The sequence below is a fragment of the Lissotriton vulgaris genome, chromosome 1_1 (assembly GCF_964263255.1).
Source record: "Lissotriton vulgaris chromosome 1_1, aLisVul1.2, whole genome shotgun sequence".
Classification (NCBI taxonomy): domain Eukaryota; kingdom Metazoa; phylum Chordata; class Amphibia; order Caudata; family Salamandridae; genus Lissotriton; species Lissotriton vulgaris.
This window is the reverse complement of record NC_141685.1, coordinates 328,720,651-328,746,320: the sequence shown is the minus strand read 5'-3', so window position 1 is coordinate 328,746,320 and position 25,670 is coordinate 328,720,651. Positions and strand designations below refer to the sequence as shown.

Genomic DNA, 25,670 nt, shown 5'->3' with positions numbered 1-25,670 from the left:
TGGTAATCCAGCGATATTCACGCATTATCGCCAATGAGGACTTAGCCAGAATATCCACCTCCCATTGGATATAATGGGTAAGAACTGGTCTGAGCAGGCGTTAGGTTTTGGAGATATTCGCGCTTAGCGCAAATATTTCCAGCGCTATGCCTGCCTTGCTAATAGGCGATAGCGACGTTAGCGACTGCTTAACAGGTTGGGTACGCCCACTTTGCAGGTCATTAGCGATAAATATCGCTGACATGTAAAGCGGGTCCCAAACCGCTCACAATCGCCTACAAGCTGTCGCTAACTGCTGTTAGCGACAGCTTGCTAATGGGGCGATAGAATTATCACCGCTTAGCGGCCGAAAACGGCTGCTAAAGCGGGGATAATCTAATATCACAAGGCTTGGTAATAGGCCCCTTCATTTGTTTTTGACAGCACACCTACTGCAATTCTTGGGATTTCGAATGACCTCTCAACTTCATTTAAAGTAAATAATGGATTGATGATTAAATAAAAGCAACACAACTCTGGCTGTGGCCAGCCTGTCTGTTTAATCATCAGAACATGACACAGAGACACTGATGTTTTGGCCGCAGCTCTGTCACTTGACCTTCTTCAGGGTCAGGTGGATGCCGTTCTTTGACCGCAGGACCAGCTGTGGTAGTTTTTTAGGAGGCTCCATGTTGCTGGGAGAAAGCTCAAAACGAAGGAGGGTCAGCGCTACAGCCACCTTTATCTCGTTCATGGCGAAGGTCTGTCCAATGCAGTTCCTGTTGGAGGAATGGTGACATGTTTAGTGAAAAGGCTGCAGTCCCTTGTGCATTCACAACTGCAGAGATTCACCTAGATGTGGACGTAAACAAAGTACTGCAATCATCATACTTACAGACCCCCAGAGTGGAATACACACACAAATATTGACAGTGCCTACCACTGGCTACTGTGTGCTCTCTTATGCCTCAGTCCTATGTTTTGTACCTCACAGCTTTCATAGGCAATTTGAAATCTTTGTGCTTTTCTGTATGCTAAGGTTTGTGGTTTGTGGTTTGTACAGGGGTCTTTGTAAGAGGGGATCATAGTCCGCCAATGCCTTGATTGGCAGTAGGGTGAGGTTTTATGGAGTGGTGAATTTGCATATACTTAAGGCATAATTTACAATATGCACTTTTTTCTTTTCATTTTTTTAATAATTATGGAGGGGAGGGGCATCAGAGATAAAAGGGAGATGGGAAATCAGATGCCCAGGATAAGATGGATATTAATGGCATAGATGTGTGTGCTTCAGAGAGAGGGAAAGTAAAGTTAGAATGCTCCAATGGAGAGCGTGTTGAGTACTGGGATGGTGCGAAGAATGAGTGCTTAATTTGCACCGGTGTACATTGCTCTTATTTCTCAACACTGGCACCTATTTATGACAATCAGCAAAATAGGGGTGATGTCTCTATATTTCTGAGCAGAGCACATCAGTAGGTAGTTTTAAAAAATCATTTACAAATTAAAATTAAGTGTGGCGTGTAATGGTTATTACATAACAGTGGTACTGGCCTTTGGCCACACTGGCAGGGTAAGCTGTGGCCTCCTGTCAAATACCGTGGCCCCTTGTACTTATTATAAAAACAATTAATAAGCACTGCATTAGGGAGAGGTGAAATAAGAGTCACAAACATTCCCACATACAGGAAAACAGAAATCTCACAAAAACCTAAAAATGCTGAGACAGAGAAGAGATATCCCCATATCAGACACAAATGTAATATTTGTATACTTTTGTTCACCTTTCAAAGTGGCTGATTTGTATGGCGGTCTTCGCACTTAAAACACTTAACACATACAAGCACACACCTTAACATTTAAAATCAGGCACATGCTCCCACAAGCCCATCCCAAAATTGTAAAATGTAAGTAAGTAGGGGATGTGATCTGTATGTCAGGCAGACCAGCTCACACACTGAGGTAGACAAAAAGCCCCTAGTACATGCAAACGTAATATCCTAGCAAACAGAGGGAACTCTGAGCAAGAGATACACAACTTTTTCCAGAAAACGGGACTCACTGATTCACCCTCATACAAATTCACACTATTTTATATAACTGGCCACACAGAGGCTAATCAGGGACATAAATGTAAATGTAAATGTGTTGGACTTGTAAAGCGCACAGCTGCCCGTAAGCGTCCTGGCGCTGAAGACCGCTGGGGAACCCGTCCTGGCTTTCCCTGTGAGATGGTCCCTTCTGGGTATCTCCAAGGTGAAACCAGGCATCCCCGACGTCTGTTGGGGGCCGTTGTAGAGATGAGGCAAGCTTAATGCCCAGAGTTGCCGAGTGTGATCCCTGGTTAGAGTAGGCACCGAGGCGAGAATTGTCGAGTCCGCTGACCCTGGTCCACAACCCTGCCGCGTCGGGAATTGAACCCTGGTCCCGGGCCGTTCTCTGCTTCCGGGTCTGCTGCCGCTAACCAGTGAGCCACACCACTCCTCGCTTACATGGTACTAATGTGAAGATGCCTACAAGCACAGAAACATGTATAAACCACCCACATGCAGAGTACAGAAGTCTAAAGATAAACAGATAAACCTAACGTCCTGTACCACTCAAACACATACCTCATTGCCGCATTTATTAGGGTGGGCAGAAATTGAAAATGTACGTCTTTTCTGTCATTTTTTCTCACAGGCACGTTGCACACTTATACTGTATTTAAAATAATAACATAAAATATGTATGTGTAAAGTGCCTGTTCACCCAAGTGTATCTTGGCGCGGAAAAGCAGATACCTATTGTTACCCACCTCAATGGTACTCATAGTATCGATCTCAGAAGGTTGAAAGGCTGAGTGACCCCCCAGGATTTGAATCTTCAACCATGAGGTCGAACACTGGCCCCTACAGTGGACGCAATAGTGCACTAAGCCACCAGACAAGGCATTATAACCGCGGGGAGAGGGAGGGGAGTTGGGGGCTCATTTCTTTTTAGGTTGAGATCGCCTGCAGATATATAATGATGCCCACATCTACATGGCGCAATTCCTTACAATCGAGGGGACTATGAGATAAATGTGGGAGCCCTCCTTCCCAGCTCTCATTTCTTCTGTGGAGGGAGTAGGGATAGGTATCACGCCTTTGGGATTTCAACAGGAAAGCAAAATGACTCTCTTCACTTGGTCTTCTGTCCAGTAGCCATCAGCACTGTGATCCCCACCACAAACCGGTCAATTCCTAATGCAGTTCCAGATTCTATACATAGATAAGGCACGTGTCCATAGGCCTTACGGGTGAGCTTACCTCTGTCCAGCAATAAAAGGCAGGAACGCATGAGAGTGTCTGTGGGACGAATTCTCAGGTGAAAATCTGAGCGGATCAAACACCTGCAATGCAAAACACCAATGTGAACATGAGGTCTTCAAAAAGTTGAACTCTAAAGCAGGCAGTGAGCAAGCCTCACTACTGAATGTCCCACAAATGACCACACCTTTCCCCCTGACTGGACCAACGCCTCAGCTTTCTGCTGCCCAGGTCTGTAATACCGTCAGCATTTTTGTTCATATTCCCTCAAAGAGGACACCTTGGTATGGCCGCATCCCACTGATGCGGAACGGAAGGCTGCATCTTACCAAAATATCTTACAAAGAATCTTTACAAGACCAAAGGCCTGAAGATATGAAACAGACAAGGTGAAGATGGCTTTTAACAATTTCAAAAGGGTTAAAAAATGCTGTGCACTCTTTCTTCTTTTCCTTTAAGCATTTACATGAAAACACCCTTTAAGAAAGAATGGTCAGGCCAAGGGTGGAAAATATATGTTGGTTTAATTACAATCCTGAAGGCGAATTTCTATAAACAATATTGTAGCTCCACTTTAAAACAACCCAAGACAGAAAGGGCCCGATTCACAGAACTAACTTAAGACAAAATCCTAAACTTACTACTTATGGTATTCACCGTAGTTAGGATTTGGTCTTAAGTTTGTCTTAAGACAAATTTAAGAGAGACTTAAGACAGACTTAAGACAATCTTAAGACATACTTGTCTTAAGTCTGTCTTAAGTCTGTCTTAAGACAAACTTAAGACAAAATCCTAACTTCTGTGAATACCATAAGTAGTAAGTTTAGGATTTTGTCTAAGTTAGTTCTGTGAATCTGGCCCAAAGAATTCCTCAAATCAAACTTGCAATCATATTTACTGATTTTCCAGAAGTCGATTTCAATAATGTGCATCATTTCTAACATGTATCATAGATTAGTGACTATTTCAGGGAGTGCAGCTTCAGTTGCCGTATGGGTCTTCATAAACCCATCTTTCAACTTAAGGATACGGAATGTTGACATTTAGATAGAACCAAAGAATTTTACAATCTACAGCACTTTTAAGGTCTGGTACATACTTACTGTTTGGTCTGTGAAAAAACAAAGGGCACATAATTCAGCTGGCAATGGACGATAAAAACAGTTCACTCTCAGTTCAGTAATAACATTACAGTGTGATTGCAATTTTCACTGTACAGAACAGGGTGAAAAAACTCTTTGGGGTATTCCAAATAATTTTCTTTAGGAGAATATATCACTTAATGAGCAAGCGTATTCTAAAATGTGTGCCCAACTTGATTACCAATTAGGATTATCACTCACACCCTCGTGTAGATGGAAGTGATGTAAAATGTGCATTTATTATGTTTGTGAGAAACTGCATCATTATTTGAGGGGAGTAAGTACACACCTCAAGTAATAATCACAATCCTTGCCAGGGTGAACCACTAGAGTCCCTAAATAAACCAGAGTTTAACCCCTGGGTAGCTATAGCACAGAGCTGATAGGCCAAACTTAGAGACAATGGATAAAGTATTTATGTAGTACCAAAACAATAATAGAGTCAGAGCTCAACACAAGAAAAATCAGAAACAAATTTAGAAACATAGAGAACATTTCAGTAAATAAAATAACACTATAATAACAAACATCCAAAAAGAGAAACCGGAGCTAAGAATTTAAACATTTTCAATGCAAAAATTGAACCCAAAGTCCCCGTAATTTTTTTCCCCAAACAAGGGGGTTCGCACACATTTTTACGGACTCGTTTACAGAAGCAGGCAACAATATCTTTTGCTGCCTCTTCACCAATGGTGGGTCTAGTAAGATTTGTGATAACTATGTAGCAATTTGTATTACAGCTGCCCGTCTGTAAACTAGAAATAAGCCACCCAAGAACCATATACATCAAATCTGGTTTTGCTCAGATTGTACATCCGCACTTTAAGCCGTTATGAAGGCTTCCAATACAATTCCACGTAATATTGAGGATGTGCGGAGAGCCAGAAAACATTATAAACAGGAGTTAGTAACAAGAAAAAGAGAAATCCGTACTAAAACCTGGGAAGATTTAGATAAAGCTGACCAGTTGAATGATACCAGACTGTTTTGGAGAGTTATAAACCACCCCTTTTTTCATATGGCCATCTTATGGCATTGAATGCCATGTTTTAGAACAAGCAATAAACAGGTAATTGGGACCAAGGGGAAATTTAAAGACCACACTCCAACATGCTCCCTACATACATATTACAACAAAATGATATTGGATGGTCTGGCACACAATGAATCCTAACAGGGTGTCCTCTAGCTACTCCAAACCCTGTGTAGCAAAAATATAAAGGTCATCCCCTTGATGATCAGGGAGGGATGCCCATCAGTCACCACACGGAACCGCCCTTCATCATTTGGGATTCCACCAAGACCACCAATGGAATAGCCGATATACTAACACGGTCGGGGGTCCTGATGTAAGAAGGAGCTCCACCGCCGATCAGTGAAGTCTGGCTAGGGTCTTGTTTCTCAAGTTTTAAGGTGAGAAAAAACTGGGGACTGATGTTGCAGTGCTCTAAAGTGTTAAAGTAAAAAGACAAAAAAGGTTGTGGTGAAGATAAAATAGGATAGTGGGTACTTATAACTTTATTCTGGTGTTACCCTGCCTTCCAATATTAAAAAGTAGAAGTTACTGGCAGTCAGAAGATATACAGACCGTCTAGATATAATATGTGGTCGACATGTTTCAGCAAACCAGGGACACCATGTTTTAGAACAAGACTGGATCAATCATCTCTCTCAAATGTTTAACCCCAGTAATTAGCTGGGTGAACCTTTCTTGGAACCCGGCATTGACCCATTGTTTTTTAATGAGACCTGGTTAAAAGCAGTCACTATTGCTATCGAGAAAGCTGCACCTGGGAAGGCACTAGGTCCCGATGAAGTTACCATCGACATGCTAAAATGTAACCTGGAATTTTGGGCACTATTATTCACCAATGTACAGTCATTAGGGAGGCCTCCATCGACTACTGAAGGGAGTCTATAACAGTGCCAATTTACAAGAAAGGTAACAGGAACCTCCCTGCATGCTATCATTTAATTTCACTGAGAATCATGTGGTCATGATACATGGCCTCAGTACTCAATTACATGCCAATTTTGATAACCTCTAGGATGGAGCCTTACTTAACATGGATGGAAATCCCAGAATGCAAATGTTATCTAACAAGGTTATGACTACATTAGATTAATTTTTTAGTTGCCTTTCCCCTCCCAGGATCTTGGTTCACATCCCTGCCAAAATGCCCTTGTTAATGGCAATACATCTCAATGAAAAAGTGCATTTCATGCTTTTTGGCACTTTCACAATTTCCAATAATATTTTGTTGCTATTAACTTTAAAAGATATGCATTACGATATGTCAAACCTGCTAGTTGTTTCTAACCATAGTTTACTGCTATTAACTTGAGAGAAAAGTCATATTTTTTGACATGCTAAATTTTGTTTCTATGTATGATAGATAGCTCTGTGAGATTGGATCAAAATCGTATTATTTCCTAAAGCGCCTTCCTGCACAAAAACAATCCTACAAAGCGTTTTCCTCTTTCTAAGTGTGCAGCATGCAGCATATGTGGAAAGAGAACAAAAATGTGGAGAAATAAACATATTTCTCCTCGTTATGCCTCACCTCAGGTTAAAATCACTGCTTAAATCTGGGGGAAATCAAATTCCATGGGTATTGCAGGGGAAAACCCACTGCAACGCACATAGAAAGCCTCCCGGGTGCAGAGTAAGGTGTTGCAGCGATTACTCATGATTTATGAGGCCATCAAAACCTCTCAGGGAGTTTTTGCTTGGCTTCATAACTCTTTATGAGAGTCCTGCATCACGCATGTACCACTTTAAGTGGTGCAAAATTGACACAGGGCTCTCATAAGTAAGCCCATTATGGCGGAGGAAGGGTGTAGCTCCTTTCAACATCCATCCTTGTAAAAATGTAATCTCCAGATCTGGGGAACATTTAAATTACACTGGTTAAATTTATGAAATTCTCAAATTTTGCATGAGGCAACATTTGTGACATTTCTTGAGATATTTTCTCCTTGAACTATTCTCCTGCCAGTACCTTGTGGGACTCTTTTGCGAATGTAATACAGCAAACCATATTTCACTCTAAAAGCATAATTTGGTGTCATTTGAAAAAACTCATGACATTTCATACAAAATAATTATGTTGTTAGGCACACTGGTAGCAGCTCCTCAGTAAATCAATAAACTTGTAGCTACAGTTATGAGCACACATATTATGCAGCATCTCCTCCCAAAGCAAGTTTTACAACAAGTCATGGCATTGTATGATTATCTCACAAAGCAAGCTTGACTAAGAAAGAAATCACGTGCAAATACAAAGGCATTCACAATCGAGTTTGTCATTTATCATATGGCTGAGATACCCGCCACCCCCTCTCAACACAATCCCCAAGGATGGGAAACCGGAAACAGTTCTGAAGTCTTTGGAAGACGGGAGGGAGTAACCCCCCCGGCCGTATTTATTAAAATATGAAACAAAATTAAAACATTAAATAAACAGTTTCATATTATGTACAATTTCATTACCACATTGCGATGTTTGGCTAACCTTAACAGATTCTCTAATACAAAGGTTCTCCTAGCCGAACTAACATCCTACAAAACATTTACTTGAAATTTTGAAATTGTACATCCTAACGTTTAAGGGCCAACGGCAAGGTCGTAACCGGTGTCAAGATCCCTAACCCAGAAATATCGCCCTCACTTGTGAGGGGCGGCCCAGAGGCGTACCTCAAGTGCAATTACCAATTTCCCTTGACTTGACGGGGGCCCCAATAAAACTCGACGCCACTTAGAGGTCGTACGAGGACTCGTGTGAGGTATCTAGAAGGTCGCGTAGACCCCCCCCCAAACCCCACACAACTTACCATATCTGCCGTCGCAGACGTCCTGGCCCCGGGAAATTCCCCAGGAGGGGGCTGTAACCCCTCCTACCCAGGAAGGGGCCTTGACCGCCTTTCCTCTTCTTTCGGCGACCCATCCTTAGAAGGGACCGCCTCCCCGTTGAGGGGCCAATGGCCACCTCCCCCGAGCGCTCCCATCCGTGCTGGGTGACGCCCACTCATAGGGATCTTCCAATTAGTGCTCACCGATCATGACCTTACCGCCCGACCAAAATAAATACGACAATGCTAACTAAATGACTAAACTAAAATACAGTAGCAACTATACTTTTATTAAAAGCATGCTTACCAATGAACACTAAAGCAGAATTTCTTTATTTGCAAAACGTAACACAAATCGACATTCTTTATTACATACTCCAAATCATCACGATAATACCACAACCTGTAAACGAAAATCAGAGTTATCCATCAACTTTATTCAAAACCACTTGCTGTCATCAGGGGCTGGTGGGTGGGTCAAAATTGGCTCTTCGTTCCGTCTCGAGCTCACGTGCAGCGAGGAGGTGCAGCTTCAGAGCACAGGAACAAGAGGATGCCTTCGGATCTTGCTTCTCCTTTTATCCGTCTTCAGGGCGGGCGTAAACCCGCCCCTGCCTGCCCCTAGGGCGTGGCCAGCCGCGTCAGTGTCTAGGCCAACCCACTCTAGGGCGGGAAAAGGCGCGCCCCGGCTACGCCTCTTTGGGCATACCAGCCGAGCCTCGCCTCCCGCCCAAGATGGCTTCCCGGGGGGATCGTGGTACTCTGCCATACGTTCGGAAGGACCGAGTGGTCGCCCCTTTCCATATGGCTGAGATACCCGCCACCCCCTCTCAACACAATCCCCAAGGATGGGAAACCGGAAACAGTTCTGAAGTCTTTGGAAGACGGGAGGGAGTAACCCCCCCGGCCGTATTTATTAAAATATGAAACAAAATTAAAACATTAAATAAACAGTTTCATATTATGTACAATTTCATTACCACATTGCGATGTTTGGCTAACCTTAACAGATTCTCTAATACAAAGGTTCTCCTAGCCGAACTAACATCCTGCAAAACATTTACTTGAAATTTTGAAATTGTACATCCTAACGTTTAAGGGCCAACGGCAAGGTCGTAACCGGTGTCAAGATCCCTAACCCAGAAATATCGCCCTCACTTGTGAGGGGCGGCCCAGAGGCGTACCTCAAGTGCAATTACCAATTTCCCTTGACTTGACGGGGGCCCCAATAAAACTCGACGCCACTTAGAGGTCGTACGAGGACTCGTGTGAGGTATCTAGAAGGTCGCGTAGACCCCCCCCCCAAACCCCACACAACTTACCATATCTGCCGTCGCAGACGTCCTGGCCCCGGGAAATTCCCCAGGAGGGGGCTGTAACCCCTCCTACCCAGGAAGGGGCCTTGACCGCCTTTCCTCTTCTTTCGGCGACCCATCCTTAGAAGGGACCGCCTCCCCGTTGAGGGGCCAATGGCCACCTCCCCCGAGCGCTCCCATCCGTGCTGGGTGACGCCCACTCATAGGGATCTTCCAATTAGTGCTCACCGATCATGACCTTACCGCCACAGGCCGGATAGTTGACCGGCTATCCGGACCCCCCACAATACTCCTACCTAAAGGTCATGGTGTAACGTTTTCAGCCATGCTAAGAAGTCTCCTATGAGTAACTCATTCCCCATTCGAGACAAATGCACTCCATCCCCCAAATACATACTGTCATCATTAATACACCCATGTGAAATAGCATGCAGTGTCTTGGAACGGAACAACCTACTCACTTTGTTATTAAGCTTCTTAACAGAATGGTTTAAAGCAGGAACCGAAATAGCCCCCCGCCACACTCTTCGTGGGATCATATGGGACCACGCAATTGTGCACCCTGGAACTCTCCTCGCTAACCAACTTACAGTGGAAAGCATCTCCTCAAGAAGAAGTCGTCTACCAGTGGTGACCAAATCATTACCCCCAAGGTGTACTATCACTACAGACGGCGGTGACCTCGTCCGCCCTAGCAAACCCTCAAAAAATGATTGAAACTGGTCAATACAGAGACCGCCTCTTCCGTAGAAGGACACACTGTACCCGTATTCCCCAGCTACGTGAATCATATCACCTGCCTTGAATACGTCTGCGGCACGTCTCACGTATGAGTGGCCCACAACCCACACCTCCTTTTTCACAGCCGGTGATGTCTGACCGCTGGCCTGGTGTAAGGTCGCCTGCAAAGTCCGCCCCGCCTCGTAGGCTTGCGCAACTGAAAACCAAACAAAAACAAGAAGCGTGAGTACATTGCTACAGCTTCACAACATGTGCAACCGCACATACCTTTTATAACAATTGGAGGACCAACGCCCCACCCGTTTAACTTGTTCAACATCCAGACCCCTGGCTGTAGCTTCTGTAGCAGCCCCTATCCGAAAGGAATGGGTCCCAAACTCGCCCGGGTTCAAGCCCGCAGCGGCAATCGACATCGCAAGCACCCGCTGAAACTGAAACTTTGTCAGTGGGGTGGCGTCAGCGTGTCTCAACAAGGTCCCCCCCCATGATGCCACCCTTCGTGCTAAATAATCTTCTAAACACCTTACCGGGCACATGGAAGACCCGGGAATCCTGCGTATGATTACGCAGTCACCCATCCCACTTTGATCGGTCTTGGACCTGACAAATGAGACCGTCATCGTCTCCCCTCTGATCTGGACGTGCTCCTGGCACAATCCTCCTGTCACATCCTGCTTGTTCCTCGCCACTAATTCGCTTACCCGCATAGCCCCATGGAATGCCAGCGTAAAAGCGGCTCGGAATAACACTGTCTCAAACTGAGATGAACACGTAGCAGGGAGTCTGGATAATAACTGGGCCAGCCTATCCAAACCTATCGGGCGCCTCTCATCTACTCTGCGACCCTCAAGGCGTTGCCACCCTCCTAGCGCTTTCTGTACAACGAAAGACGCTGTCGGGTCATGGATCCCGTGAGCCCTAGCAACAAAGGAAATGGCAGCCCGATGCCTCTGAGCCGTGGCCACCGATTTCCCGACCCGATGTAAGGACATCAGGAAATCCACCACCCACTCTTCCTGGCGCCAAAGCTCCTCCCTATCAGTCCCCAAAAAGTCCAAATAGGACCGGAACGCCCCTTCATATGCCTTCCTCGTTCTGGGTGCTAAACTCTCTCCCACGAGGTTACGAAGTTCGGGGCACCGAGAGACCAGAGAGCTTCGGGAAAGGGTGCCGGCTCCGGGTCCGCTGTGGGAAGGAAACCCCAGAAAGCCTGCATACGAAAACGAGACAGTGCATCAGCCGCCTGGTTCATTACCCCTGGGACATGTCTTGCTCTGAATAACACATTTAATTGCATACAAAGTAAAACAATTTCCTTGAGCAGTCTCAAAATCCATTTGCATCGTGCTGCCTGACTATTGATACACTCGACCACGGTCATATTGTCAGACCAAAATACCACAGAGTGATCTTTGAACCCTTCGGGCCAAGTTCTCAGGGCCACTAAAATGGGGAAAAGTTCCAGGAAAGCAATGTTACTTGTTAAACCACTATCATTCCACCATGTCGGCCACTTTTGTGCAGACCATCTTGTGCCGAATATGGCACCAAAACCTACGCTCCCTGCCGAATCTGTCCACAGCCCCAGCTCCTCAGAGGACACGGCTGGTTTGTTCCAGACGACTCGACCATTGAAATCCGCCAGAAATGCCAACCATATGCGCATGTCCTGGCGGACCTCTGCCGAGAGCCTTGTGCGATGATGGCACTCCTTCAGGCTGACCATGGCTTGAGCGATCGAACGGGAAAAGGGGCGGGCCATTGGTATAACCCTCAGGGCAAAATTCAACTGGCCAACTAACTGCTGTAATTGATGCAGCTTAACCTTAGGTCCCCTTATACACATCTGCAGGGATGTCCTGAACTTTGACACTTTGTCAGCTGGTAAACGAAAACAACCTTCTGCGGAGTCTAACTCGATCCCCAGAAACTCGAGGCAAGTGGAAGGCCCCACAGTCTTACCTGGTGCCAATGGCACGCCAAACTGATTCATCAAGACACAAAACTGTGCCAAAGCCTGCCCACATTCCGGGTCCCCGGCTGCCCCCAGGAACAAAAAATCATCAAGGTAATGCATCACATTTTGGAAACCCGTCTTCCTTGTGAAGACCCATTGTAGAAAACTACTGAATTTTTCGAAATAGGCACAAGATATAGAGCACCCCATCGGCATACACCTATCCATGTAATAATGACCCTGAAACATGAAACCTAGGAGACGCTGATCGTCTGGATGTACCGGGAGCAACCGGAACGCCGACTCGATATCAGATTTTGCCATCAGCGCCCCGGGCCCCAGGCGATTCAAAATGGCTACGGCCTCATCGAAGGATGCGTACCGCACCGAACACACTTCCGGGTCTATCGCTTCGTTTACGGAAAGACCACGTGGGGCTGATAAATTATGTATCAGCCGAAACTCACCCGGGTCCTTCTTTGGGACCACGCCTAAAGGGGAACAAACAAAATTAGGAACCGGTGGTACACTAAACGGACCGGCGACTCGACCTCGAGTAACCTCCTTCCTGATCTTATCCTGTACCACAGTCGTATGCTGAAAGACCGATAGCTGATTTTTACATTTCGTTGCACCTTGAAAGTCCCCCACTGGGATGCGGAAACCATAAGAAAACCCATTCCGCAACACCCCAGCAGAAGCACGATCCGGGTATTTACTGAGCCAAGGAATCATTGCCAAGGTATCAATCGGGGTAGGTAAAGGCGCCCCTCGGACTATGTTAGACCTGTTTGGTGCCTCCTCTACCCCCGTTATCACCCGTTTTGGCTCTGCACGTGGACTCAGGATGGGATGATTGCCCACACCCACTACATTCATGTCTAAATTTGCACGATCCCTGGGGCCTAGTACATTTACCCCTGTTGAAGTTCCAACAAACCCCCCTTTTTCCTGTGTTACCGGCAGGCTTCGAGTAATTGTCTGTACCCGCACCTGACCGAAAGGGCGTCCCCGCATACTGGCGGGAAGATTCGCCAACAACACTCCCCACCAATGGCAATTTTAACATACCAGTCTCCTTCATTTTGGACCATGACACAGAATCATAACAATCCCATGTTAAGTTTTTATCATGTTCTTTAGCCTTTCTAAACAGGTTATCATAGCAGAACCAATGATTACCCTCGTGTGATACCGAGTACCCCATAATTCGTGACTGATAAATCGGCAATTCGGGTAACAGATCGGGCCTTCGCTCCCCCAAGATCGATGTAAAAACCCCCCACGCTTGGCCCCAATTGCCAATGTTTTCATTTACCTTAAAGGCGGCCATTTTTGCGCGCCAAACACTCGGATGCATGAGCTCCTTCTGGCCCTTGACATGCTCCATCTCATAGTGATCAGTAAGCAACGAGAATATGTTTACGTATTCCCCTGCCCATATCTTTTCCTTAATAGCCAAGGGAACATGCTGACCCAATTTTTCCCTACGAAAGGGTGCCGACTCATCCCTCGCAATCGGCAATGGCCGCTTACCTGCACCGGACGTTGTCTCTGCTACTGAACCCGTCCCCTGCGGCTTCTCTACTGCTGCAGCCGGCGTGGACACCTTCGCTGCTTCCCGTGACTCACGCAGTTGCTTCATTAGCTCCTGCGCGTCGACAGCCGTGGCGCCCTCGCTACCCTTTCCCAACCACGCTGCCAATTGTGCTGCCAGCTCGGGCGGCATATCTCCCTCGGACACGGGGGTGACCACAACGGGAATCGGATTCCCTTCCTTCGGCACGGGAGTTGGTGCCTCGAGCGGGGTACTGGGAACCGGGATGTCTTCTCCCGCTGCTCCCCTCCTGGGCCTCTTGTTTTTCCCTCCCGGGGCTGCTCCCGCCAAGGGACGTTTCGGCCCCCCTTCCTCGTTCTTATCCATTCGCCTCTTTAGTTCGGTCATCTCCTTCATGAGAACACGCAGCATCTGTTCAGTAGTCATGCGTTTTCCCGCCTTCTTCGGCATTCTCCAACAGAGTATCTGCAAAACAAACAAGAACGATTACAACACTCAAAATTGGCTCTTCGTTCCGTCTCGAGCTCACGTGCAGCGAGGAGGTGCAGCTTCAGAGCACAGGAACAAGAGGATGCCTTCGGATCTTGCTTCTCCTTTTATCCGTCTTCAGGGCGGGCGTAAACCCGCCCCTGCCTGCCCCTAGGGCGTGGCCAGCCGCGTCAGTGTCTAGGCCAACCCACTCTAGGGCGGGAAAAGGCGCGCCCCGGCTACGCCTCTTTGGGCATACCAGCCGAGCCTCGCCTCCCGCCCAAGATGGCTTCCCGGGGGGATCGTGGTACTCTGCCATACGTTCGGGGGGACCGAGTGGTCGCCCCTTTCCAGTCAACATGGAAAAAGTCCAGCTCTTTATAATTATCAAAGGTAAATAACCTAAATGCATTTGTCATTCCTGCTCACAAAGCACCTCAACCGGCATCAAAAGGTAAAAGTCAACAATCAATGTTACATAACAAAATAAAACATGCATTAGTCATTACCACTCAAAATCAATTTGTTTATTGTGGAAAAAATGTACTTAAAAACACATTCCACATAAATTCAGTTATACAATATAATAACATGTAACTCTAAAAAATATTTAAATACAGTATAAGTTACAAACTTCCAGTATTCCTATTTCATCATACAGAATTAAAAAAAGCCAATAAATCAATTTAGCCAATATAACAAATTACTTTTCCACAAAGTGCAGAGTTTAGCCCAAAGACACTGACAAATATTTTCCTCACTATGACCGTTAATCAACTGAGCAGACATTAAAAATCATGAGAAACAGTGTACAAGGAGTACACTTGTCTCGCTACTAAGATTTGTAAGTGCCTCTAGGAGTCTTTTAGTGCCAATTCTTCAACACAACGGAATAATCCATTTCTTCCTTTGTACCGTGTAGGCCCTGCAAAAAACATATGTGGGATACTGACTCTTCTTCTGCATGGCGAATGGGACAGGGTACAAAGGTAACTCCCAACTTAGAACATTTTTAGGTTTCACCTGCAAGAAATCTATTGTATTTAACATAAATATTACAAGGGTATTACGTACCGCCCTCACTTTTCATTAGTAGGCATGCTTGCCACTTACTTTTCCTCTGTTTCTATTACCTTTAGCATACTCTTTTCTGTTGTTCCTCTGTGTGTTTCTGTTATCAGTCTCCAATTGCCCAATTACGGTTTTCATCTGGTTTGTGGGACTTTTTATTTAAGTTTTTGTCTGCACAGTGCTTGTTTTTTATTTTCTGTTCTGGCCACCCATCATTGTGCTTTACATCACATAATTGTTTCTATGGTTTTACATCGGTCTCCCTGTGTGCTCAGCTTCCTTTCCCATAGTTTCTAACTCATGTATAAACACCAGTCTGCCTTCACCGAATTTTTCAATACTGCACTGAGTATATGCTGCTCCTTTAGTTTCATCCACATATATTCCCTTATTTCCCTTACGTATCCTCTATGCATTGGGCCCTTTTTCTTTATGACAGCATTTTTTTTAATGACAGCAATTTTTACATTAAACTCTTATCCCTTTTGGTTCCTTTGGGCGTTTCAGGTCGGAGCAGATTTTTCCGACCGCCCTTAATCCACAGACTCTTCAGTTCACTTCTGGACCTATGGATGAACTATCAGAGGACTGTCCTGCTGCAACTTTTACCACGCACTACCTTTACCACGCAACTTTTACAACGCATGTCGTTACAACGAGCATAGGGATGGATAAAAGTCTATAGAGCTGCACCATATTTGTGCCGAAGCAAATACGCCACATCCTAAGATTAAAAACAGCCCCACCCCCCAATAAAGATAATCTGAGATGCAAATGTTTCGGAACACAGCACAATTCGGTCCCTTTTCTTTTCCACAAGAAAGCTGCCCTGCCTACAAGCTTTCAATTCCAGTCACCACATCAACCTTGGTCTCGAAGGTGACACCACTTTCACTCAGAAAAAGGGTATCCTTTGTGGACCCCACCCATCACTGGAAAACATTGATTACCTTTAGTGGGCTCACATGATTGTCAAGGTCCTTGAAGTAAAAACAAAAAAAACCAAAAAACAAACACACACATACAGTGCTGAAAACATCAAATGACAGTGCAACAGTTTTCCGGGCCCGGCTCAGAACAATAGTTTCAACAGGGCGCCTAGTTCTTAGAGCGTATTATGCAACTTGCCTCTTGGCTAGACACTTCTGTGCGATATGGGAGGTGGTGGTCCAGGCACTTTCCAGCCTCCCAAAATGAACATCTGAAGGGTTCACTGAAGCGTTCACTGATCTACTTAAAATAAAGTGGACTCTGGAAACAAGCAAGGCAGACTGGGCTGGAGACAGTGGTTTCCATTAACAAACCGGGGGTCTCGCGAGGTCCTGTGCTAGGATTAGTGAAAGTGGTCCAACGTTTTATCTGGCTATGTGCTAGCTCAAAATATGCTCATTCAAAGTTGGTGCTTTTGCTAGGAAAAAGCTATCTACTTCAATGGAAAATTCGCTATCTTGGAATGGGGATTTCTGCATCCCCTAACAGGACATATGAAGCACTGGTCAGACTCCACTCCCATTCCAAGGACTGAGCGGAAGTGATTCTCGTTCAACCATATTTTAGACTTGTGTGGATGGAGCTGGCTTACTAATGCTTTTGCATTCCAGTCAGGTTAAAATTACCTGCCCATTAGACTTCTCTGATGCATTTTATATCACACCGGAGAAGGCCTTCTCATGTTTTTATTATGAAAGGGGAATGGGCGTTGTTACACTGTTGCTTCCTACTGTTCCATAGTTTCCCTCTGTTTCCTGAGCCCTTCAGTTTTCATTCCAGACAGGATCCATCAGAGAGTTTCACACCACAAGTTTCCCCGACAGTGTGCTCTTCCTAAAGATGTCTGCACAATCACCCCGCATTCTGCCTGCAGATTGAAGGATGCTGTTTGCATGTCATCACATTCACATAACATCAGTGGAAGAGCTCGAGTGCTCCCGCGTGCGACTGCTTGTGAGTGGACTGTGCATGTGGCGTGTGCGACTGCTTGTCAGTGGAGTGTGCACTTGCACAAGTGTGACAACTTGTGAGTGGTGTGTGCGTGCACCATGCAACTGCTAATGAGTGAGTGTGTGAGTGCATGAGTGTGACTGCTCGTGAAAGGAGTGTGAGCATACACAAGTGTGACTGCTTGTGAGTATTGTGCATGTGTGTGACTGCTTGTGAGTGGAGTTTGTGCATGCATGTGTGTTTGACTGATCGTGTGTGTAGTGTGTGTGTGCATGTATGTCACTGCTTTTGAGTGGAGTGTGTCTGATTGCTTGTGAGTGGAGTGTGCCGTGCATGTGTGTGACTGCACCTGAGTGGAATGTGTGCAACTTTTTGTTAGTGGAGTGTGCCGTGCGCATGTGAGGAACTGCTTGTGAGTGGAATTTGCACAAGCATGTGTGTGACTGCTCATGAGTGAAATGTGTGTGACTTCTTGTGAGTGAAGTTTGAGCGAGCATGTGTGTGACTGCGTGTGAGTGGAGTGTGCGCAACTGCTCGTGAGTGGAGTTTGCACATGCATGTGTGTGACTGCTTGTGAGTGGAGTCTGCGCAACAGCTCGTGAGTGGAGTGTGCATGTGTGTGACTACTAGTGAGTGGAGTTTGCATGTGCATGTGTGTGGCTGCTTGTGAGTGGAGTGTGCGTGACTGCTCGTGAGTGGGGTTAGCACGTGCATGTGTGTGACCGCTTGTGAATGGAGTGAGCGAATGCATTAGCGTGATTGCGCGCTGCGTATGTGCACTCCTTCAGTTAACTTTCATAGGAATGGAAATCAGTCATTTGGTGCATAAAATTTGTCGGTAATTTCACTTTCTTTACAGCCGATGTGGGTCCTTTTTCCCCATATTTGCCGCGATTCTGAGCAAATCATTTAATATCTCCATAATTAAAAAAAATTCAATGAATGGGACCTTGTCTAATGTAATGCTGCTCGTGTAACGCGCTCCACTATCAAGGGACGAGTTCGCGCTATGAAAAACGGAGAGAATGTGGATTAAATAATAACGCAAATTATGAAAAAGCCAGTCGTGGGGTCAGGTTACACAAGGAATCCTACAGCATGCTAAGCATGAGGCAAAGGGGGACGTTGTCCAGGAATCTTTCAGAGGGAGAGAAGGTGCTGATAAAATTATTGCAACTAACCCTGGGCGTTGTTCGGGAAGTAGCGCTACGCGTAGCTACGCGAAGTGCACTTCGCACTACGCGAGCTACGCGTAGTACTATGCGAACTGCGCAGTACCCTGTTCGCACTGTGCAAGATGCCGTTTTCAATGACTGCACAGTGCGGACAAGCATCCGGCACTGTGCAATCATTGAAAACGGAATCTTGCACAGTGCGATCTCTAGTTTTCTGCCACTCGAGTAGATTTTTACTCGAGCGGCAGCTTTCTCAACGCGGACTGGTAGTTTCTCATCACGAGCGGTCGCGAGCATACGCGACCACTCGCAATGAGAAATCTGACCTCCCCGCATTGAGAATCTCGCCAGGAGGTTTATTTTCCACGCTCGCGATCGTCAACTTGATGTTGCTGATCGCGAACGAGGACAACGTCTCACCGGGATGTCATTTTGCTTGTTTGCGGTCGCCAACTTGACGTTGAGGACCGCGATCAAGCAAAAAAATTACCACTGCACTACGCTACGCATGTTTGCACTATGCTACATGCAGTTTGCGTAGTGTGAAGTAGCGCAAACTTCGCAAACTACGCGAGCGTAGCGTAGTGCTTTGCCCATGGTTAATTGCAACACTAGTGGTAAATTTCTCGTTTTCTCTCCCCTCCCCCTCTCTTCCCCTTTGTCTTTTTCTCGATCTCCACACTTCTCCGGTTTCCTGTACCTCTCCCTGCATATCCCGATGACTATTTACAGTCTTTCTTCCTACCTTTCTTTACCTCACCCATGCTACATCATCTCTCTCCCTACCTTACTCACCCCTGAGTCTCTCCACTTCTCGGGCTCCCGTTAATTTACCCTGACATCCTGCTGTTTTCTTTGCATCTTTCTCTCGTTACCTCCTGCCCTCTTTGTCACACCCTTCTCTTCTTCATGTCTCTCTGTCACTCTATATTATTTAATCTTATCTTTCTCTCCTCAACAACAAAATCTACACTTTCCTCTCCACCTCTGCCTTATCTATCCCTCTCACTAACTACTTTTCTCCTCTCTCTACCACCCCTTTTCTTTGCATGAACTATCTTTCTGTGGCTTGTCTCTGTGGCACTTTCCCTCACCTTTTCCACCACACCTCTCTCTCCTTCCTTTCCTCCCAACATCTCCACGTTCCTACGATCATCCCTCCCCTGCCTCCTTTTAATCCACATCCATATGCCACCTCGATTTACCTGTTTCTCACCACCTCACTTATCTCACCACCACCCTGTGCCTACCTCTACATCTCTACCTCTATCCTCCTGTCTCTACCTCAGCTCTCTCAAACCCACCCCTCATGAGGACATGATTGAGACGAAATTGAGTCATACATCGGATGACCAGTTCTTGAGAACCAAAAATCCAGAATCTTTGCAAAAAAGATGAAGGACTCCAATTTTCCATCAACGGGGCAGAATGGAGAATTGGGAGGAAAGAACTGCAGCAAAATGCTTCAGTAAGAAATTCAATAACCAGACACTTGTGAGGGCTTGTGATTTTCAATGTAAACTTTGCGGGCTCTGCTGCCAAGGCCCTCGCTGACCTGTTGATTCCTATACGGGTTCTCATCTACTGCCCCCCCCCAGTAATCTTGGCCTCTCACATGCCCCAAGCATTCTCTTTATCACTCTCAATGGATCCCTCTCCAGGCCTTCATCTTCCCTTCCAGGTTTCTGGATAACTTCTCACCTACTTCTCTATGTCCCTACAGCCACCCCTCTGGATGCCGTCCTGACCCAGTCAGAACCGGTCGCTCCACCCGCTCCTGGCCGTCCTCTACCTGTGCCAGACTGTGCCCTCGCCCTGCTCTGCCTCATGTGATATCCTCTACCTGTGGTGTCCTCTACCTGTGCCAGACTGTGCCCTCGCCCTGCTTGCTTCGTGTGGTATCGTATTTGCAGATTGTAGTAGTACCTGTGCCAGACTGTGCCCCTTGCTCTGCTTTGATTACTGTGCTATCGCATTTGCCGCTTTGTTCAGTATCTGTGCTAGACTGTGCTAGACTGCGCCCCGATCTCGCCCTGCATTGTTGTTGTTGTTGTTTGGTGCCATTTTGTGCCCCAGCCCGGCTCTCCTCCCTGCTCCCTGCCGCTGCTCCCCCGCGGCCCCACCCCTGCTCCCTACAGTATCCACAGCCGATCCCCTCCCCACTCGCCACCCCGCTCTCGCCTCCCAGCTGCTCCTCCCTCCCACTGGAGCTTAAGGACTGTCCGAAGCGGTGAAGAGCTGTGACCGTCCTGACCCAGTCAGAACCGGTCGCTCCACCCGCTCCTGGCCGTCCTCTACCTGTGCCAGACTGTGCCCTCGCCCTGCTTGCTTCGTGTGGGATCGTATTTGCAGATTGTAGTAGTACCTGTGCCAGACTGTGAACCTCGCTCTGCTTTGATTACTGTGCTATCGCATTTGCCGCTTTGTTCAGTATCTGTGCTAGACTGCGCCCCGATCTCGCCCTGCATTGTTGTTGTTGTTGTTTAGTGCCATTTTGTACCCCAGCCCGGCTCTCCTCCCCGCTCCCTGCCGCTGCTCCCCCGCGGCCCCACTCCCGCTCCCTACAGTATCCACAGCAGATCCCGCCTCCCAGCTGCTCCTCCCTCCCACTGGAACTTAACACCTTGGCTGCTATGGCTTTTCCCCTCCTGTGCTGGAAAAGCTTGAAAGGCCTTATTTCATGACGAGCTCAGCTCGTCATAAGCACAGCTCCAGTGTGCCTCATGACGAGCTGAGCTCGTCATGAGCATGGAAGGGGTTAAGGACTGTCCGAAGCGGTGAAGAGCTGTGACCGTCCGGACCCAGTCAGAACCGTTCGCTCCACCAGCTCCTGGCCGTCCTCTACCTGTGCCAGAATGTGCCCTCGCCCTGCTCTGCCTCGTGTGATATCCTCTACCTGTGGTGTCCTCTACCTGTGCCAGACTGTGCCCTCGCCCTGCTTGCTTCGCGTGGTATCGTATTTGCAGATTGTAGTAGTACCTGTGCCAGACTGGGCCCCTCGATCTGCTTTGATTACTGTGCTATCGCATTTGCCGCTTTGTTCAGTATCTGTGCTAGACTGTGCTAGACTGCGCCCCGATCTCGCCCTGCATTGTTGTTGTTGTTGTTTGGTGCCATTTTGTGCCCCAGCCCGGCTCTCCTCCCTGCTCCCTGCCGCTGCTCCCCCGCGGCCCCACTCCTGCTCCCTACAGTATCCACAGCCAATCCCCTCCCCACTCGCCACCCGCTCCCGCCTCCCAGCTGCTCCTCCCTCGCTCCGCCCCCCTCCACCATCCATTCATGGCAGTGCAATTTACGAGCAGCGTTCACGCGCAGCGGACGCGCCCTATGCGCGCCAAAGGTAAGCCCGTCTACGCCCGTCCGCGCCAGGACCGCGCCCAGCGCCAGACCCCCTGGCCCCCGCAAAAACCACTCCACCCGCCTAACATACGACGCCGCCACCCTCTCTGCACTCAACACCGGCCGACTCCCCAACTGCCACCAAGCCGCCCCAGGACACACCAATGGACCCTTCACCTGCCAATCTTGCAAGTTCTGTTGCATCAAGAACCAATCTACAACCACAAACGCCAAACAGAGCTCAAACAACAACCACCTGAAGTGCATCCTGCTCAACACTCGCTCGGTGCACAGACACGCCATCGAACTATGGAACCTACTCGACACCACAACACCGGACGTCGCCTTTCTTACAGAAACCTGGATGAACGCCTCATCAGCGCCCGACATCGCCATAGCCATCCCGGACGGTTACAAGATCATCCGTAGGGACCGTATCAACCAAACAGGAGGAGGCATCGCCATCGTCCACAAGAACACCATCCGCATCACGACCAGCTCCGACGACCCCCTCACAGCCGCCGAACACCTTCACTTCCAGATACAAACCAACCCCAAGACCACACTTAGAGGCACCCTCATCTACAGACCACCAGGACCCCGCACACAATTCTGCGAAGACATCACTTACTTTATCAGCCCACACGCCCTCCCCTCCGAGGACTACATTCTCCTAGGGGACCTCAACTTCCACTTGGAAAAGAACAACGATAGCAACACCACCACCCTTCTGGACAACCTCGCCAATCTCGGACTCAAACAACTGGTAAACACCCCCACCCACTACGCCGGACACGCGCTCGACCCAATCTTCTCCTCCAGGAAGCACATCTCCTTCAATCACGCATCAGGACTCCACTGGACGGACCACAGCTGCGTCCACTTTAACTTCAGAAAGACCACGATCCACCACCACACACAACAAGTCCCCCACAGAAACTGGAACAAAATTACAACCGGCCAGCTCACCACATCGCTAAACCAAAACCCTCCCGCCAGATCATCGGACCCAAATGAAGCAGCCATCAATCTCGCACAATGGATCACCCACTGCACTGACGGATTGGCACCCTTGAAAAAACATCACAACAAGCCAGGAAGCAAAAAAGCCTCCTGGTTCAATGACGACCTCAAGAACTCCAAAAAGAACTGCCGCACCCTGGAGAAAGCCTGGCGAAGAAACCCAACCACAGACAACATGACTGCCCTCAAGAACGCCACTCGCAAACACCACCAGCTGATCCGATCCACCAAGAAATCAGCATTCAAGGATCGACTCGACAACAATGCCCACAACAGCAAGGAACTCTTCAGCATCGTTAAAGAGCTTACCAATCCCAGCGCCGACACCAACGACATCACTCCCTCTCAAGACCTCTGCGACTCTCTAGCCTTGTTCTTCCACAGCAAGATCGCTGACATACATAACAGCTTTGGCGACCAGCCCACTCGCTTTACCACCGAACTGAAGCCCACCACCACCCTTTGCGCATGGAACCCGATCAGCACTGAAGACACCATCCGCTTGATGAACTCCATCCACTCCGGATCACCAACCGACCCATGCCCTCACCACATCTTCAACATCATCGCACCCCAACTCCGGGATATCATCAACTGCTCCTTCAACACCGCTACCTTCCCAGAAAGCTGGAAACATGCCCAACTCAGTGCCCTCCTGAAGAAACCTACAGCAGACCCCACTGAACTTAAGAACTACCGCCCCATCTCGCTCCTCTCATTCCCTGCCAAAGTCATAGAGAAGACCGTCAATAGTCAACTCCCTGCCTTCCTCGAGTCTAACGGCTCCCTCGACCCCTCACAGTCCGGCTTCCGAGCCAAACACAGCACAGAGACCGCCCTCATCGCAGCCACAGACGACATCTGAACACTACTCGACAACGGGGAAACAGCTGCCCTCATCCTCCTGGACCTCTCTGCAGCGTTTGACACAGTCTGTCATAGCACCTTTGTACAACGCCTTAGCAACGTCGGGATACAAGAAAAATCATTGGATTGGATCATCTCGTTCCTTGCCGGAAGAACCCAAAGAGTCCGCCTCCCCCCCTTCAGATCAGAGGCCACCGAAGTCATATGCGGCGAACCACAAGGATCATCGCTCAGCCCCACCCTCTTCAACGTCTACATGAGCCCCCTCGCATCCATCGCACGCCAGCACAACCTCAACATCATCTCAGCTGATCCTCTCCCTCTCCAAAGACCCAAACACCGCCAAAACCAACCTACACGAAGGAATGAAAGACGTAGCCGAGTGGATGAAGAACAGCCGCTTAAAACTGAATTCTGACAAGACGGAAGTCCTCATCCTAGGATCATCCCCCTCTGCATGGGACGACTGATGGTGGCCACCGGCCCTAGGCAGCGCACCAAAACCAACGGACCATGCTCGCAACCTTGGATTCATTCTAGACTCCTCCCTCTCGATGACCAGACAAGTCAACGCCGTCTCATCATCATGCTTTAACACCTTACGCATGCTCCGAAAGATCTTCTGATTGATCCCCACCGAAACAAGAAAGTCGGTCACCCATGCACTTGTCACAAGCCGACTGGACTACGGAAACACCCTCTACGCCGGAACCACAGCCAAATTACAGAAAAAACTCCAACGCATTCAGAACGCCTCTGCCCGACTCATCCTAGACATACCCCGCCACAATCACATATCCGGTCACCTGAGAGACCTTCACTGGCTCCCCGCCAACAAGAGAATAACGTTCCGCCTTCTCACCCACGCACACAAGGCCCTCTACGACCTAGGACCCAGATACCTCAACACGCGCCTGACCTTTTACACCCCCACCCGCCAACTACGTTCATCCAATCAAGCCCTCGCCGCTATTCCACACATCCGAAGAACCACTATGGGAGGAAGATCATTCTCCTACTTAGCGGCCAAAACCTGGAACTCTCTCCCCACCCACCTCCGCCTTACACAGAACCACCTTTCCTTCAGAAAACAACTCAAAACTTGGCTATTTGATAAGTAGCGGTCCCCCCTCCCTCAAGCGCCTTGAGACCCTCTGGGTGAGTAGTGCGCTATACAAATGTTGACTTGACTTGACTTGATTTACCGCTCATCTCCCAGAAGTCCAGAACGATGAAAGGGACATATACTCGGCGCGCTGCTAGGCAAAAAACAAATTGTAATTGAAAAAACACTAGTTGGAACTTATAGAAGAGTGGTGCAAACGTTAGCATTTGTAATAAATGGAAGAGGCTTGGCAGGGCTTTAAGTAGGCTGAAAAAGTGGTTGGTGAGGATCTGTAAACCGGCATGACCGAAAAAGCATAAATAGGCGTATTTCCAAGAGGCATTGCCTATGTAATTAAGCATGTGGCTTCAATCAGGTAAACTAGATTCCTGTGCTTCCCATGATGTGCCATGCGACCAGGATTTCGGTGCCTGTCTGTGAAATTTCTTTCTATTGTATCCACCAATAATCGGTAAAAGGCAGCACCTAAAACAAGCTAGACCTATTGGCTTTGCCAATGCTTGTTAGCAAAATCAGACAAATGAGGAACAATGACTTTCTCAATTGCTCCCGTCTTTCCCTGCATACCACTTTTCTCTGCAGTCTCTCTATGACACATGACATTTTTATCCTCACTTCTTACACAAATCTTTCTTATGCACCTCTGACACCTGACCTCCTTTCTCTTCAGCCCCCTCTGTTCACTATTCTGCTAGTACATCTTTGCATCGCCTTTTGTTCAACATCCCCCACAAAACTCACCCATTCAATTGAAAGCACTGCATTTTCTTTTACTCCCTCCCTGTCCATATTTCAACAGTTGTGTACCTCCTTCAAACACTTGCA

General features: G+C 47.7%; 1 protein-coding gene across 1 annotated transcript in view; it reads right to left on the bottom strand.

The window, feature by feature from the left end:
• Nucleotides 1-520: 520 nt before the first annotated feature.
• The window catches only part of LOC147747128 (cytochrome P450 4B1-like), a 226,740-nt gene continuing 201,590 nt past the window's right edge, over nt 521-25,670 (bottom strand). The window contains exons 11-12 of the mRNA XM_086952389.1: nt 3,270-3,352; nt 521-758 (exon numbers count right to left, since the gene is read on the bottom strand). Of these exons, the coding sequence (XP_086808515.1) occupies nt 590-758; nt 3,270-3,352 (252 nt within the window). The 3' untranslated portion in view covers nt 521-589. The remainder of the gene's footprint in view (nt 759-3,269; nt 3,353-25,670) is intronic.